General features: G+C 40.7%; 1 protein-coding gene across 4 annotated transcripts in view; it reads left to right on the top strand.

The window, feature by feature from the left end:
- Positions 1–15,564, top strand: part of ctnna2 (catenin (cadherin-associated protein), alpha 2) — a gene marked incomplete at its 5' end in the record, with an annotated part of 275,443 nt that overhangs the window by 12,140 nt on the left and 247,739 nt on the right. For 3 of the 4 annotated variants that reach the window (XM_079220175.1, XM_079220173.1, XM_079220172.1), the window contains 3 exons: positions 11,653–11,848; positions 14,062–14,228; positions 15,336–15,455. In XM_079220175.1, the coding sequence (XP_079076301.1) occupies positions 11,653–11,848; positions 14,062–14,228; positions 15,336–15,455 (483 nt within the window). The remainder of the gene's footprint in view (positions 1–11,652; positions 11,849–14,061; positions 14,229–15,335; positions 15,456–15,564) is intronic. The other variant, XM_079220174.1, reaches the window with a different exon arrangement.

Here is a 15,564-nt window from a genome sequence, read left to right as displayed (position 1 = left end):
CACTTTATGAACGGATAAGCACCAGCTGAAACGGGAACAAGGTACTTACTTATTGTGCCTTGACTATATGTTTAGTGACTTTATCTTAATGAACCTGTTCAAGTGTGGTTACATGTATTGTAATAACATGCTAATGTTGGCTGAAATGGGAATGGCTAAATTGCCATGTGGCCAAGTTATGCTAATGCTACATTTCAGCCTTTATAATGCTGTGATTAATGTCTACATGTATAGATGAATGCCATCTAATTAATGTTTCCACTCGTAAGAGCTCATTTATGTTTTATTTATTCCATAGCTTTTAAGGTGATTTCTGGAGATTGTGAAGGAGAAAAGGATACATTTATGGTCTCAAAATAAGACTCATGGTTGAACATAAGTAGTAGGTTAACTAAAACTAAAAAAAAAACAAATCCAGAAATGTGTGAGCAAACACTTTTCATTACATTTATATAGCTATTCATACACACTGTGAGGTTCATCACTTAATGTGTGATTGTGTGCATATGCATTGAGCCTGAAATCCAATTCCACAGTTTATAGATGAATGTATATGCATCCTTAATGAACGGTTTAATGATTTAATGAATATATACCACTTACCTACCTACTGTATAGCGTCAGAGTGGCCATCCTTATGCAATGTCAGTGCACACAGCTGCACTATTCATGGCACATAGTGTTGACAATTAATTCATTACACATCTCATTTATTATCTCCAAAGAGGTAATACACACACTTGTTTTGATAATAGCATTCATATTGAAACAGACTTACAAGAAAGGATAAAGAGACGTTATAATTAAGTTTATCATGTACATTACGTTACTATGATGATTTCATATTGACTCCAAAACTTTGCTTTGGCATCTCATTTACATTTCCACTGTGCACTATTATTACACTGCTTGCTCCAGAAAACCTTGGTATACATGATATAGGGAAATTGTGCAATTAATATGTTAGACATGAGCATAAGTATGTTTTTGCATACTTATTGTGTTTAAATCTGGCCCTTGGAGAACCACAACACGAAATTACCATGTTAGAAGCACCATTTAGTGGTAATACTGTGTCGGACCCCTGTGGCTCAACACAACATAATGAGCCAAAGTGTTGTTTGTCTCTCTATCATCAGGCAGCAGACAGCCAGGTGAGACTTCCCTTCTTTAGTTGTCTGAGTATAATTATGTTATACTGTTACATCATAAGGGAAGACATTTCCTTATCCTTTTCCTTGAACTTTTTTTCCATCCTTCCACGTACAGCCAGGGATGTCTTTCTAAATCTTATGATCAGTGTTCTGCGTTTCAGTCTTTATGCTATCGTACAGATTCTGCTTCCTGGCAGATATTTTTATATGCTTAGTAAAAGCCAATTATGTAAATGGCTTAAGTAATAGAGACAAGTCAGCCCACTCATTCCAACGAGTCACTGGCTTCAGTCATATTAACCCATACCATTTCACGTGACCAGATACAGCTGATGTACACTCTCATTAGTCTGTAACGGTTGTTTGAAGCTACCGTGCTTCCTTTGAGTTTTACTTTTCAACATTGATGGGTGTTGATAATGGAACACAAAGAATTTGACGCTTTATCAAATATCCAAGAGCATTCAGGTGTAAGCTTACAGCTCAATACCAGTAAATTAATACACTGAATTGTATATATTATATTTAAAATCAGACACTGATGGCACAGTGATGTGTATTACATATTTTTTTCAACCAAAATTGCTTTGTGCTGGTCAGGAAGTTCTTGGCTGAATAAATATTTCCACAGGGGGTACATCACTGAAAAAAGGTTGAGGACCACTGATCTAATTTATTAGCCTATCTCAGTGTTTCCCCTACAGTTATAATAGGGGGGCGGGGCGCCCCCCTGAAGAAACCCCCCGCCCCCCTGTAATTTTCTCGATAGCGCCAGATCACAAGTCGTCATTTAAGGTTCTCTTTCCTATAGAACAGGTTTACACCTTGTTCTGTTATTAAACAAACTAAACGGCCGTATTTTATTTATATTATCCACATGACAGCTTGTCATTTTGGTCTCTACGTGGTCGCGTTAACACTTCTCCTCTGCTCTGCATCGCGCACAGCGGAGTTCCGCCCCGATGCGCACACACACGTGCGCACGCACACACACACGTGCGCACGCACACACAGGTGAGCACTTAACACACAGCAGAGGACAGAGAGCATCGAAAAATATGTCGCGTGAAAAGCAGACCGCTATATCTGCGTTTCAAACGCTCCCAGGGTGAAGATGGCAACAGCAGCTCTCCTGTGACGAGCAGCGGAGTTACTTCTCACACCGGAGCAGCTCTCCTGCTCCAGGTGAAACGAGCCAAAGTGCTTGTGTCTTCTACCCAACAATGAGCTGCTGGCTTCACATATTACAAAAATACAAAGTACACAGGCATAAAACTAAGTCATTAATAAATACATGGAGAAATGCCTTTACTTTCGGGAAAATGTTTACGTTACGTCGTTAACAGGTTACGCTTGCGCATGCGCCACTCGACGACTTTTGGCCCTTTGCCAGAAGTCTCCGTGAGGTTCTTTCTGCTGCTGCGCGTCTCAAAACAGAAAACAGATCTCAGCTCAATGTTCAACTAGCCGGCCAGCGTTTCTGAGATTGGAGTGAGACACGAGAAAAGCTGAGGTTGTGATGTTCTCAAAAATAGAAGATCTTTGACAAGTCGAGTCTTGGCCAATCAGCATCTTCATGTTCCTCAAACTTGTTTTTAATGGAAGCTAGTCAGCTTGCTATCGCGTTAGCTAACGTGTTTGGGTTGTGTATTGTCGTTAAAGTTCCGTTATGTTCCGTTACAGTTCAGTCTTGCTTGTAAAAAAACGTAATGTGATAAAACATGCCGTCACCCCCCGGTCTGGTTCAGTTCACGCTGTCACTCGTTAACGTTAAACCGGCACACCGGCGGATCTGGCTGCAGGTTTTTAAAAATTTTTTTACTCAAAGTAGAATGAAGCAAATCACGTCGTTGGGCTTAGCCAACAACGTGACGTCGTGGTCATAAGAGACCCAGAATGAAAGAGTTTAAGGAAGAGGACGCTCTATATCAGAGGTGGGCAAACTACGGCCCGCGGGGCATTTTAATCCGGCCCGCCGAGTATTATAATTATTATAACATAAAAAAAAAAAAAGTTATAGTAAAGACCGCTGTAGCGCTTCTTCGTTCCCAAGTTCAGTTTCCCGAAGCACGATGACCACAACAGACCAGCGTTGATGTTTCTTCATGAGTATTTATTGCACAGCGCTCTTTTAGGCTTTTCGTGTGTGTGTTCTGCTGCAGCAGAAAGACCGCTGTAATGCCTTCTGCTGCGCACACGGCTCTGCTGCAAAAGAACACACACACGAAAAGCCTAAAAGAGCGCTGTGCAATAAATAAGCATGAAGAAACATCAACGCTGGTCTGTTGTGGTCATCGTGCTTTGGGAAAATCAAGTCGGGAACAGAGAGGCGTTACAGCAGTTTGTACGCGCCGTGCGGACCGCTGCCTGCCGTGTTCTGCTGAACTAGAGCGACACACAACACTTGCTGTGCTGCGCTGGTCAATTCCACCTCCTCCCCCACTGATCCCACAGACAAGGGCGACACTTTTTAATTTTTTTTATTACCGTAATATACCGCAAACCACTGAAAAGCTCCACTTCTTAGCGGTCAGAATCCTTTTTAATTATGGCGTAAAGCGTTAACTTTAGAAGAATTGCGGTAATATGAATCACTTTCTGTCGCCGGAGACAGGGTTTGTACTACAACAGTTTTAGAGTTGTAAAATGAACTGACAGCTGCATGCAGAGTATTTTTCCTCAGTATAACTAACATAACTAACCACATTCCACCCTGCGCGCTCATGTCACGTGACATATAGGGTTCTCTCTGTCAGCCTCCTGCCATCCTCCTGCAGTAATCCCTTCTGTCACAATGAGTGGACCCAAGAAAAGACAAGTCGACAGTGAGTGCAGAGTCTTTAATGAGTGAACTGCTGAGTATTTTTTCACCGAAGTACGATCAGAGGCAGTATGTCTTATTTGCCAAGAAACCATTGCAGTATTCAAAGAATACAATATTAGCCGCCACTTTTCCGCCAAGCATGCAAAATATTTTTCTCCGCCAAACTGCTATACAAGAATCAAGCACCAAGGCAAGTTTTTTGCTAGCATTCAAATTAGCAAAAGCCAGCAAGCCTTTCTCTGAAGGAGAGTTTTTGAAAGAATGTATGGTAGAAACAGCAGGTCTCTTATGTCCAGAGAGCAAAACCAAATTTGAAAAATTGAGTTTATCACGCAGAACAGTGACTCAGCGTGTAGAACAAATTGATGAAGATTTAACCAGCAAGTTGAACAAAAAAGCGGAGTCATTTACGTTATATTCTCACACCGCCCCATGCCGGCCTCGCCGTCGTCCAGTGGAGAGCCACGGGTCTCACACCGCCCAGCACCCCCTGTGGCGGACCACAGGCTCCCCACTTTCCCTTTGGCTCCAATAATCTGTTTTACCAGATACTCATACTCTCATGTGGTCTGCATTTGGGTCCGCAACATTGTCCTCCCGTGACAGGTTCACACAAACACTCTCTATCCATCTGATATTGGCCCGGCTCGTCTGTCAAATTTTTTTATTCAATGTGGCCCCTGAGCCAAAAAGTTTGCCCACCCCTGCTCTATATGGAGCAGTACAGCTTCCCTCTGTCCCAGTATTTCATACATATTGATAAAGCAACGTATGCTAAATGCAGCCTCTGGAGGGATCAATTACAGTAAAAAGGGCTCACATTTGGCAGATGTAAAGCATAGATGTGTATGTTTTTAGTGTTAGTCCATTTTATTGTTTTAATTAACAGCTCAGGGATGTTCAAGGAGCAACCTGTTTGTGCACTTTCTGAAGATGTTTTGCGCTGTCACTTCTGTTTTTGAATAAAGGGTTGGAAATGAACGCTTTTTTGATAAAAACATTTTTTCATCCGATTCATCGATTAATCGAAAAAATAATCAACCGATTAATTAAAATAATCGTTAGTTGCAGCCCTAAATAGGTATTCATTTATGTTAAAGTCTTGACATGCACAACAAATTAAGCACAAATCGTTGTACACATGTACCTATTTTTCATTTGTAGTTTATGTAATACATATTTGTGACCATTTTGTGACACATTTTCACTCTTTTGTGACACATTTTTCATTTGTGCCTATAGAAGGGGGATTTAGGTTTTATGATAAATATGTCACGGAATTTCAATCTCAATCTTGCACCCTGTTTACTAACAGCACAATAGAAAGTTTATTGCAATAGAGATGTTCTAAAGAACGTTTGCCTTAAATCCCGTCCATGCCCTTTTTACTGAGTCCCCTCCCCAATTCATGTTATGTTTATATTTAATTTGTCTTTTTCAAAGTAGTCAGTAAAATGTGCTCATAATTAGGGCTGCAACTAACGATTATTTTAATAATCGATTAATCGGTTGATTATTTTTTCGATTAATCGATGAATCGGATAAAAAAATGTTTTTTATCAAAAAAGCGTTCATTTCCAACCCTTTATTCAAAATCAGAAGTGACAGTGCAAAACATCTTCAGAAAGTGCACAAACAGGTTGCTCCTTGAACATCCCTGAGCTGTTAATTAAAACAACAAAATGGACTAACACTAAAAACATACACATCTATGCTTTACATCTGCCAAATGTGAGCCCTTTTTACTGTAATTGATCCCTCCAGAGGCTGCATTTAGCATACGCTGCTTTATCAATATGTATGAAATACTGGGACAGAGGGAAGCTGTACTGCTCCATATAGAGCGTCCTCTTCCTTAAACTCTTTCATTCTGGGTCTCTTATGACCACGACGTCACGTTGTTGGCTAAGCCCAACTACGTGATTTGCTTCATTCTACTTTGAGTAAAAAAAAAAAAAAAAACCTGCAGTCAGATCCGCCGGTGTGCCGGTTTAACGTTAACGAGTGACAGCGTGAACTGAACCAGACCGGGGGGTGACGGCATGTTTCATAACGTTACGTTTTTTTACAAGCAAGACTGAACTGTAACAGAACATAACGGAACTTTAACGACAATACACAACCCAAACACGTTAGCTAACGCGATAGCAAGCTGACTAGCTTCCATTAAAAACAAGTTTGAGGAACATGAAGACGCTGATTGGCCAAGACTCGACTTGTCAAAGATCTTCTATTTTTGAGAACATCACAACCTCAGCTTTTCTCGTGTCTCACTCCAATCTCAGAAACGCTGGCCGGCCAGTTGCTCTGCTCCGCTCTTTTTTTTCTTCTCTGCGACTTATTGCCCGGCGTAATAATCACGCGACACAACGAATCGATAATGAAATTCGTTGCCAACACTTTTGATAATCGTTTTTTATCGATTTTATCGATTCGTTGTTGCAGCCCTACTTATAATTATAGAAATTTAACTCACGTTTCATAAGATGTAACATATTCAAATACTAGCAAGTGGCATGGTTGTGTTGATACGATTGTGAGTGTGTGTCTGTGTTGTGGGTACTGCAAGCCTACTTGCAGTGTTTTAGACTTACATCATTTTGAAGCATTCTTTCTCTGTTTTCTTGATAGGCTGAGTATGAACTTGATGCTTGTCAGTGCTGAGCATGTTCCAAAAGTAAATCAGCCAGGCTATTTGCCATATACTGTGTCTCTGTGAAAGTGAAGCTGATTAAACCTGGATTCCTCAGCAACCACAGTAAAAAGATGTGGGGACTGAGTTTGTCCTAGGGATATTTGTTTAATCTGATCTCCACGTTTCATCTAATCAGGGTAAACTCCGCTGTCCGTTTATGTAAGTCTTTTAAATGTGTTCTCTGTCTATGTACGATATCCTTTCAAATCATCTATCTTTAAAAAGTAAAGCCACTAATTTAAGATGAGGTATTACCATGCATATACAAGGGTCGACACATATTAGGGTCCTGGTATTGTGCATTCGGGTCACATTGTCATGGCTGATTGGGAACATTAAATACCATGTTGCCATTGTTATTTTTATTATTAACACCTCTCCTATGCCAAAATGCCCACAGAGACCCATAATACATGTTTGTATCAGTTTGCCGTTTCCACTCTATTTCTTTTCAGCTAATTCTTAGGGCATGCAGCGAGGCATCTGCGTGCAGACACAGCTAGATGTCATAAAAATAGCCCAGTTAAATCTGTATGAAGGTAGATAAATTAAATCTGCGTCAGTGCATACTGTGAGGTTATTGCGGCATAATTAAATTTACATCAAGCTTTTTTTAAGTTACCGTTGCAGAACAAAGAGTCAACAAGCTTTGACTTTACTTATTCGATCCCTGTGGAAAGCGACATGACACATGCCTTATCCCGTTGTACTCCACAGCCCAGTCCCTTGTTAATGAATAAATGAGCATTTGAAGTGCAGATGAATCATGCAGACCCATAACTCAGTAGGTTCTCATTCTCTATTGCATAAGGCATGACGTAGCTGTAGAAGTTAGGTTCAGCTAAGACCAAAGATAAATCAATACACTTGACCACTAACCTCCAAGCTAAAATATCTGAAGAAGGTAGAGGCTGCAACAGACAGCACCCACAGTTTGCAGTTTGCCAAGGAGGTTGGCGTCTGCAGATCTGAGGTTGCGGGTGGGAGCGTGTCGGTGCAAGAGGTCAGAGAGGTATGAAGGGGCGACGTTGTGAAAGGCTTTGTTGGTGATGAGGAGAATCTTGAACTGGATTCTTTGCTGTATGTGGAGCCAGTGGAGGTTTTAGAGGACTGGGATGATGTGATCTCTGGTGCGGGAGTGGGAGAGGAGACGGGTAGCTGAGTACTGGATGTATTGTAGTTTGTTAATGGTTTTGGTGGATGTGCTGTACAGGATGCTGTTGCAGTAGTCCAGTCGAGAGGCGTGGATGAGTGTTTCAGCAGATGAAGAGTAGAGGGAGGGGCGATGTTTTGATGGGCTTTACGTAGTGTTCAAAGGAGAGGGTTGGATCGAAGATGACACCAAGGTTACATATATGTGTGGACGTCTACAGACATATTTACAGTGCTGCCTCTAACCCATTGTGTCTGTTGCTAGCTGCTGGCAGTGAATCTACTGTGTAGTGGTATGGGCAGCCAACTTATGGATGTCGCTAGCTGACATTATTGCTCTGCTTGATTGAAAAACACTAAATTATATAATGCCATTTTAAAAGGCCAGGTGCACAGCAAACATTATTTCAACATGATGTTATTGCCACCACAAAACAGTGCCAATCAAATTAAATTATGTTTTTTATTGACGCCGCAATGAAGTCAGATGCCTTCCATGGCCTCCCTAGTCTACTCTTATAAACAATGAACCTCAATGGGACTTTATAAAACACAAAGGGATCATTGATGAAATCATATTAAACATCCAACCTTACGCAGGTAACCACGTATTTATTTGCTCAGTGGCGTATTTAAGCTATTCTTTCCTTATTCCCTGCTAGTTATGTGGACAACGGTGTTTCCTTTCTTCTCTTTGACTCTCTACCTAGTCCTTGTGGAAAACAACACTCTGGCTTTATAGAAAGAGTTAAGTATTATGGGTGCTACAGGGAAGTGTCCTATGTCCTTGCTCTTTACCTTCATGACGTTAAATATGTTTGCATGAATTGAAAAACATCAATAACTGACTGAAAATGAATGGTCTTTGCGCCTTGAGAAAATGTAATCTATATTATTTGCTGTCAGCAAGGTTGAGTAGATTCGTGGAGCTCAGTATTACAGTCGTTGAAACTCAGATTGTGGCTAAAATATGTGTTAAATACTTGGCCTCTGAGTTAGAAGGATCCCTTGGTTAAGAGATTATGGGACAAATAGTTATTACCAAGGTGAACCAGTAGGATTAAAACTGAACTTCAAACGGCTCAAAATAAACTAGGATGACATTGAACCGTAGCCCCATGTCTCCCGTTGGCTCTTTCCAATTCAAGGAATTTAAATGTTTTATGATAGAAAAGAGGGTAAGGCAGCTTCAATTGATTGAACGATTATTGAAGGTAATGGACCAAGGTATTTTAATAATTATTTTAATTAGCTAGTTTGGAATTCCCTAGAGGCAGGGACACACACACACACACACACACACACACACACACACACACACACACACACACACACACACACACACACACACACACTGTTCCATGTACATTTAAGAAATGTTCTAAACAAAATACCTTTCTGTACTTGGCAACAGTAGAGTGGAATAGACTTCCAGGAGAAATACAATAAAGTCAGTCCTGTCATAGGTTTAACCATGCATTTGGGAAATGGTTATTTGACCAAAATGAGAGAAGGACTTAAAATTTAATCTGGGTATATGTATGTATTTATGCATTGTATGAATGCCTGCATGAATACAGATTATGTACGTAGAGGACTCTAGGTGAGCCTAATGAAGTGTCCATACTCAAAGATGCAGGGCTGCTTTGTTGGAGTGCGGGGTCGCATGCTGAGAGGCCACCTGGGTGTACGTGCATTATATTCAATTTATGGATGTGAATTGGTGGAAAATGGTTTGTTATGTAATTAACTTATGCATACGTTACTGTGCTGATATTATTATTTCCCTTGCTCTTTAGCATTATGGAAAGATGTTGTTTGTTATGTAACCTATGACTTAGTCGTCTTAGACTCCCTCGAAAGAGGACCACAAAGTAAACAAGAAACAATTTAACTATATATGTTATCCTCGATGCCCACAATTAGTATGTATTTGTGTATGAACTGTTGTATATAGTTATCTATTTTTATATGTATAAATTAATCAAATCAAAAGATAATGCACCACGTTGAGCTTATCCATTGACTTGTACATGGGGCACTTGACATGACAATTATTTCACCAACTATGTAGCCAGTAGTTATTTATTTAAATTTTTTATAGTGGCCTCATAACTATCAACGTGTCATGAGGTGGTACAAACACTAGCATACGGATGAAACACGCGATTGGAATATAGTAGCTAAAGGAGAAGTGTGCAGGATTTGCAACCAACTGAATTTCCCCTTCGCTCACTCTTCCTTTCCAAGAGAGTTGGAGAACTACCGTGTTGCCTTCAGATAATGTGAAAACACAAATGTAAAACATTCTCTGTGAAGAGGAGTTGTTGTGTTTTTGTCAGTATGAGCTCTCTATTGTCTTCACTTCCTGTGAAAATAATGGAGAGCTCATTCTGACAAAAACACAACAATTCTTTCTTTCAGCTGATCATACACTAATTAAAATATAGTTATCAATATTATATTCCAGTTCTGCAAAGAGATCCTCCTAAATCTTACTCAATGTTCCATTAAGGACTTGCACAGAAGGACATTACATTGTTGCATCACTAACTGCCTTTGAATCAGCCCGGATACTTTGTGTGTTGTGGATTTACTTCCTGAACAACAATCACAGGAATTCTCTTTGTGGCCTGTGAGGTGGAACTTGAAAGAACAGGGAGTTTATTTGTTTATATGTCTGTCGGTGGTGGTGGATCTAGGCTTTTGTGTGGTCACCCAGCATATGCATGTCTGTGTGCGAGGTGGAGGACGTCTGTCTCGCAGTGTGTGTACGCTTTCATGTGTAAATATAATGATGAGTTATTGATTCAACCAACTTGGATTAAAAAATAAACACACCACTGCACTTCATAATGAGCCCTCGTTCAGCTGTGTCAGCTGATGTTGAGCAGATGAGCTGATGGTAAACAGATGTATCAAACTTAGTTGTCGGCGAGGCTTTGAATAAAGATTTTTAAAAAATAATAATGTTAATAAATAATGAATTACGTTTTTGTCAAAATAGTTTCAAAAGACTATAAGGAAGGTCGTGTGTCAGCCTTACTATTCCTGGCTCCATCCTGAGCAAGGACATACATCATTAAAGTTTTTATTCTAGTATAGAAGCCTTTCAGTAATGCAGCACAGACAGGACATAACTTTGCTCTTAGCAACTTGAAGTGAAGGCCATTTGATATTTCCACAAACTCATTATATCAACCAATTGTGCAAGTTCGGCTGCTCTCTGACTGATCCTTCCACAGCAAAACTTGACTGGAGCGTGTAATGAGCGATTCTGTCTATGTGAATCCTTACGGCCCTCAGACAGACATGCAATTGTGTGCAGCAAATGTGTCACTGGCATAACAGCAGTGGAAATATTCCCACCCTTTAATGAATTATTAACAGGCAGCAATGATTGCTGCTCCTCTGTTGCCTGTCCTGTAGGCTAAGTAAATTTACTGTGGTCATTTTGGTTTGATGTCAATGACTCTTCCACACAGCGAGGCATGTATCTTATTAATGTAACACTTGTATGGGATTCATACTCTATCGGCCGATTCCAGGTATCTATCGGGACTGAGAACGTGGGATCAGTTAATTAATAAATTAAATATATACCTGCTGTCGTTTAATTTTCCAGTTTAATTGTTCATCATTTTACTTTTGCTCTAAGTGTCAGTGGCTGATCTCCACAATGGCCGTATGCCACAATCTCCAAAGCCAGGGTTCCACAGTCACTGTTGCAAAAGGCACAAAACATGCAATTTCCCTCCCTTGTCCCTATTTTTCACATGCTGTTAATGTTACTCGACCAACTGTAATGACCTCTCCTCTTTCCCCAGGTGACTACCCTGGTGAACACCAGCAACAAAGGGCCATCCAGTAAGAAGAAGGGGCGCTCCAAGAAGGCCCATGTCCTTGCAGTGTCTGTTGAGCAGGCCACCCAGAACTTTTTGGAAAAGGGTGAGCAGATCGCCAAAGACAGCCACGACCTCAAGGAGGAGCTCATTGCTGCTGTTGAGGATGTTCGTAAGCAAGGTGAGCTCGTTGACTGTTGAACGTGTCGCACAATGTTGGGTGGAATTCAACTCGGCATCATTTCCAGCTGAAATAATTGGCACTGCTGGAACCATTTTCTGTGAAAGGACTGTAATGCCAATGTTGTTTTCTACCATTGAACGCTACTCAGGGAGAGTAATTGCTCTAAAAATTGGAACGTTCGGAAGCGTATTAAGTGCTCTGACTGTCAGAACAAGTCAAATGTTGGAAGTTGTGTGTGCTTTAAACAGTTGTAGAGTTAAGAGTGGCAAGGTAAGTCCATTAAATATAACAGATTAGCACCCATTAGTTTCGGGCTCTACTTGTCGCACGTAGCTTCATGAATGTAATGAGCCTAATTCTGGAGTTGTTTACCCTTAAGTCATGCATCGTTAGAGCTTCGACTGTCTGGGATGGTGGGGAGCCTTGCTGAATTGTAAGACATTATAGAAGCCCATTTTCATTAGCAACAACTATTCACTTCAACAAATCATGCTCAGTCTTTCAGTGAGCTCTCGCTCTTATCAGTCAATGCCACAGTTTTCAAAGTATCTTTTCAATGCTGAGAGCAAGTCAGTGAGCCTTTTTGTGGATCAGATGTCCCCAGAATGGAATTAGATTCCCTGTTCAAGAACTACATCAGCAGAAAGCGCAAATGTAGCTCAGCCAACCGTATGTTGTGTTGTCGGGGTATTCCTCATCCTGCACTGTCAGCTCCACTTGGCCATCGGTGCTGTTGAACACTGACTTGAATATATTGGCACTCAGCTCTTTTGAGGCGTGAAATAGACTGTTGCCACACATGTCATCACCACAGCTGACATCAAAAAGGAAAAGATCATTCTTCCAACCTGTGTGGCATGTGAGCCAAAACCAAAGGAAGGCTGTAAAACAATGTTATGGAAGACATTATTTATCTGTCTGTTTTGAACTGATGTGGCACACCTTGTGCTTTTATGCTCATGACTAATTGCACTGCTCTTTCTGAATAGTTTGATGGCAAAGCTATACCCTTTGTAAAAGGCAATAAATCAACTTTAGTATCTGTCAATCTCAGGAAGAAAACATTGGTTGACCATCACTAGAAAACAAGCTGAAAAATAACCTTTTACTGCCCTTATGAAAAGATGAGCATGCTCAAAAGCTCTTCAGTAGAGAAGTGGACTGCTGATGGGACTCTTTTCATTCTCTTTTTGCTAGGTTGGATATAATTACATGTCAAGGGAAATTATTTAATATTAATAACTTTGAAACTATGAGGCCGGAGCTATGTTATGTTCACTGTACTCGGCAGAGTTTAGAAGACCATCTCCTTTTTACAAGACCTTTAGCAGCTGCTAGAGGTGTCCCCAAATGGCATCATCGGCCTAGTTAAGGTCACAGTGAATCGTAAAACACTCCTAAATATGTCATCACCTCATCAGACCTGTGTCATCGTGACCTCATCGTCTTAAACCCCTTTATCTTGTCGTGATTAAATTATAGATGCTGATTTCAGACCACTCTGCAAGTTAGCCGAAAACAGTTGAATAAAGCTTTGGTACTGGAAAAGAGTTGAGCGGCATTTTATTATTTTTGAGAGCTAGCACTGTCAGTCTTGACCCGCTGCCACTTTACCACTGCCTTTTGCATTATTATGCAGAAAATAACCTAATTTAGGGTAGTTGCTTCTTAAAACCAAGAAACTTGTATTAAAACAATAAATCAACATATTTATGCAGTTTGTATTCATGGTTAGAGTTGTGAGGGATGCATTTTTCTCAGAGACAAATTAATTGATGCTTTTCTGGTATGTTATAATATCCAAGGTGAAATAGTTGACTCACAACTAAAGCTCTTAGCTGCACATTTTGTAGAGGGACGGTTCAGCAGTCATGACGATTCTGTAAGCCTTCTCGGTTACAAGCTCATATATTTCTGTGCTTGTGTGGATTTAAGTCAACTGCGGCATGCCAAATTCAGATCTATTTCCGAACAACACAGAACACAGTTTTATGAGCTCTTAATCGGATAAAGCAAGTCAGTGGTGGGTCTTATCTCATTGTCGTCATATCACAACATTAGCTCACTCTATCTTCAACTGGTGTTAAACAATATATACGTGCAGCATGTGTATGCACACATAGTCACAGATAATAACATATTGTCTGCTCTAGGATAAGATACAATCATGTCACTCTTTTCCACTTACAGTTTCCTCCCTTTCTTTGCAGGGGACTCGATGCGTATCTCCTCATCAGAGTTTGCAGATGACCCGTGTTCCTCTGTAAAACGTGGCACCATGGTGAGGGCGGCCCGCGCCCTCCTCTCTGCTGTCACCCGTCTGCTCATCCTCGCTGACATGGCTGATGTCATGAGGCTGCTGGCCCACCTTAAAATCGTAAGTGCTACTATCACCTTATTTTAAAGCAGATATGCTGTTCTTCTTCCGAAGAACAAATTGTTGTGGGTGATATGACTCTGTGACCTCATAGAGTTATGAAGCCATGGGGTTACACTTATTGGTTGTGTTGTGTTAGAATACTCATGTTTGAATAACAGATTCATCCGCAAATCGTTTAGCAACTGATGGTATCAAGTGTATCAATAAGACTTGCATGCACAGTGCTTAAGTCAATGGTGTCGTGAGATGTTAAAAAAATGATTTCCTCCTGTTGTATAGTCCACAAAAGCAATATATGTTTTTATCACAGCCTCTACAAACATTAGCATATAGATGAGGCATGGAGCAATACCCTGCAACCTCACATCTGATCGTACTGTATTAATATCATGCCATAGTGCCCTGGTGTAATAAACCACACATAACCCTCCCACTCGCTGTCCTTTATTATGAAAATGGCTCAGGCATTGAAATCATTCGAAGGAATGTTCTGCATCTGGCATAATCTGAATCAAACTCGGGCCTCCATGCACCTTCATTCTCACACACACACACACACACACACACACACACACACACACACACACACACACACACACACACACACACACACACACACACACACACACATACACACATACACACAAATACAAACACTCTCACATTCGCTCACACTCAGTCTTTTTTCCCAAGCTTCATTCTTGAGGCCCACAGAGAGGCTTAACTCTAGCCAGTATAATCCCTGCCATCAAAGGCCACTTAAAAGTTATCTCTCTCTCTCTTCTCTCTTTTCCATTACATCTTGTGCATCACTTTCATTAGAGATAAAAAGGAGTTTAGAATCAGAGTGTGTCCGCAAAAGGAATGGAGATTGCTGAAGTGAGACCCATTAAAAGTGGTTATTGTCGATTTAAACCCAGTTGCAATTGCGTAGGGATCTATTATGGTTTTACTTGAATATATGTTTTAACATTTATGGTTTGATGTATATTAAAAATCACACTATATAGATCAATGTATGCTAGTTTTCAAGTGCATCCACAGAGTTTTTTGGAAGATCCCTTATTTTATTTGTGTGTCTGTGTGTGTGCCTGTGTGTTACAGGTGGAGGAGGCCCTGGAGGGAGTAAAGAATGCGACCAATGAGCAGGACTTGGCAAACCGCTTCAAGGAGTTTGGGAAGGAGATGGTGAAGCTTAACTATGTGGCAGCTCGCAGGCAGCAGGTATCTGGAAGCTGTCTTCTGTCTGACTTTCAAAGAAAAAGTAAACCACTTCTGACTTTTGTGTTGCATTCATGTACAGGGAGTTCCTGTAGGAGAAAACTCCCACAAG

The sequence above is a fragment of the Taurulus bubalis genome (assembly GCF_910589615.1).
Source record: "Taurulus bubalis genome assembly, chromosome: 6".
Lineage (NCBI taxonomy): Eukaryota > Metazoa > Chordata > Actinopteri > Perciformes > Cottidae > Taurulus > Taurulus bubalis.
This window is presented reverse-complemented; position numbering and strand designations above follow the sequence as displayed.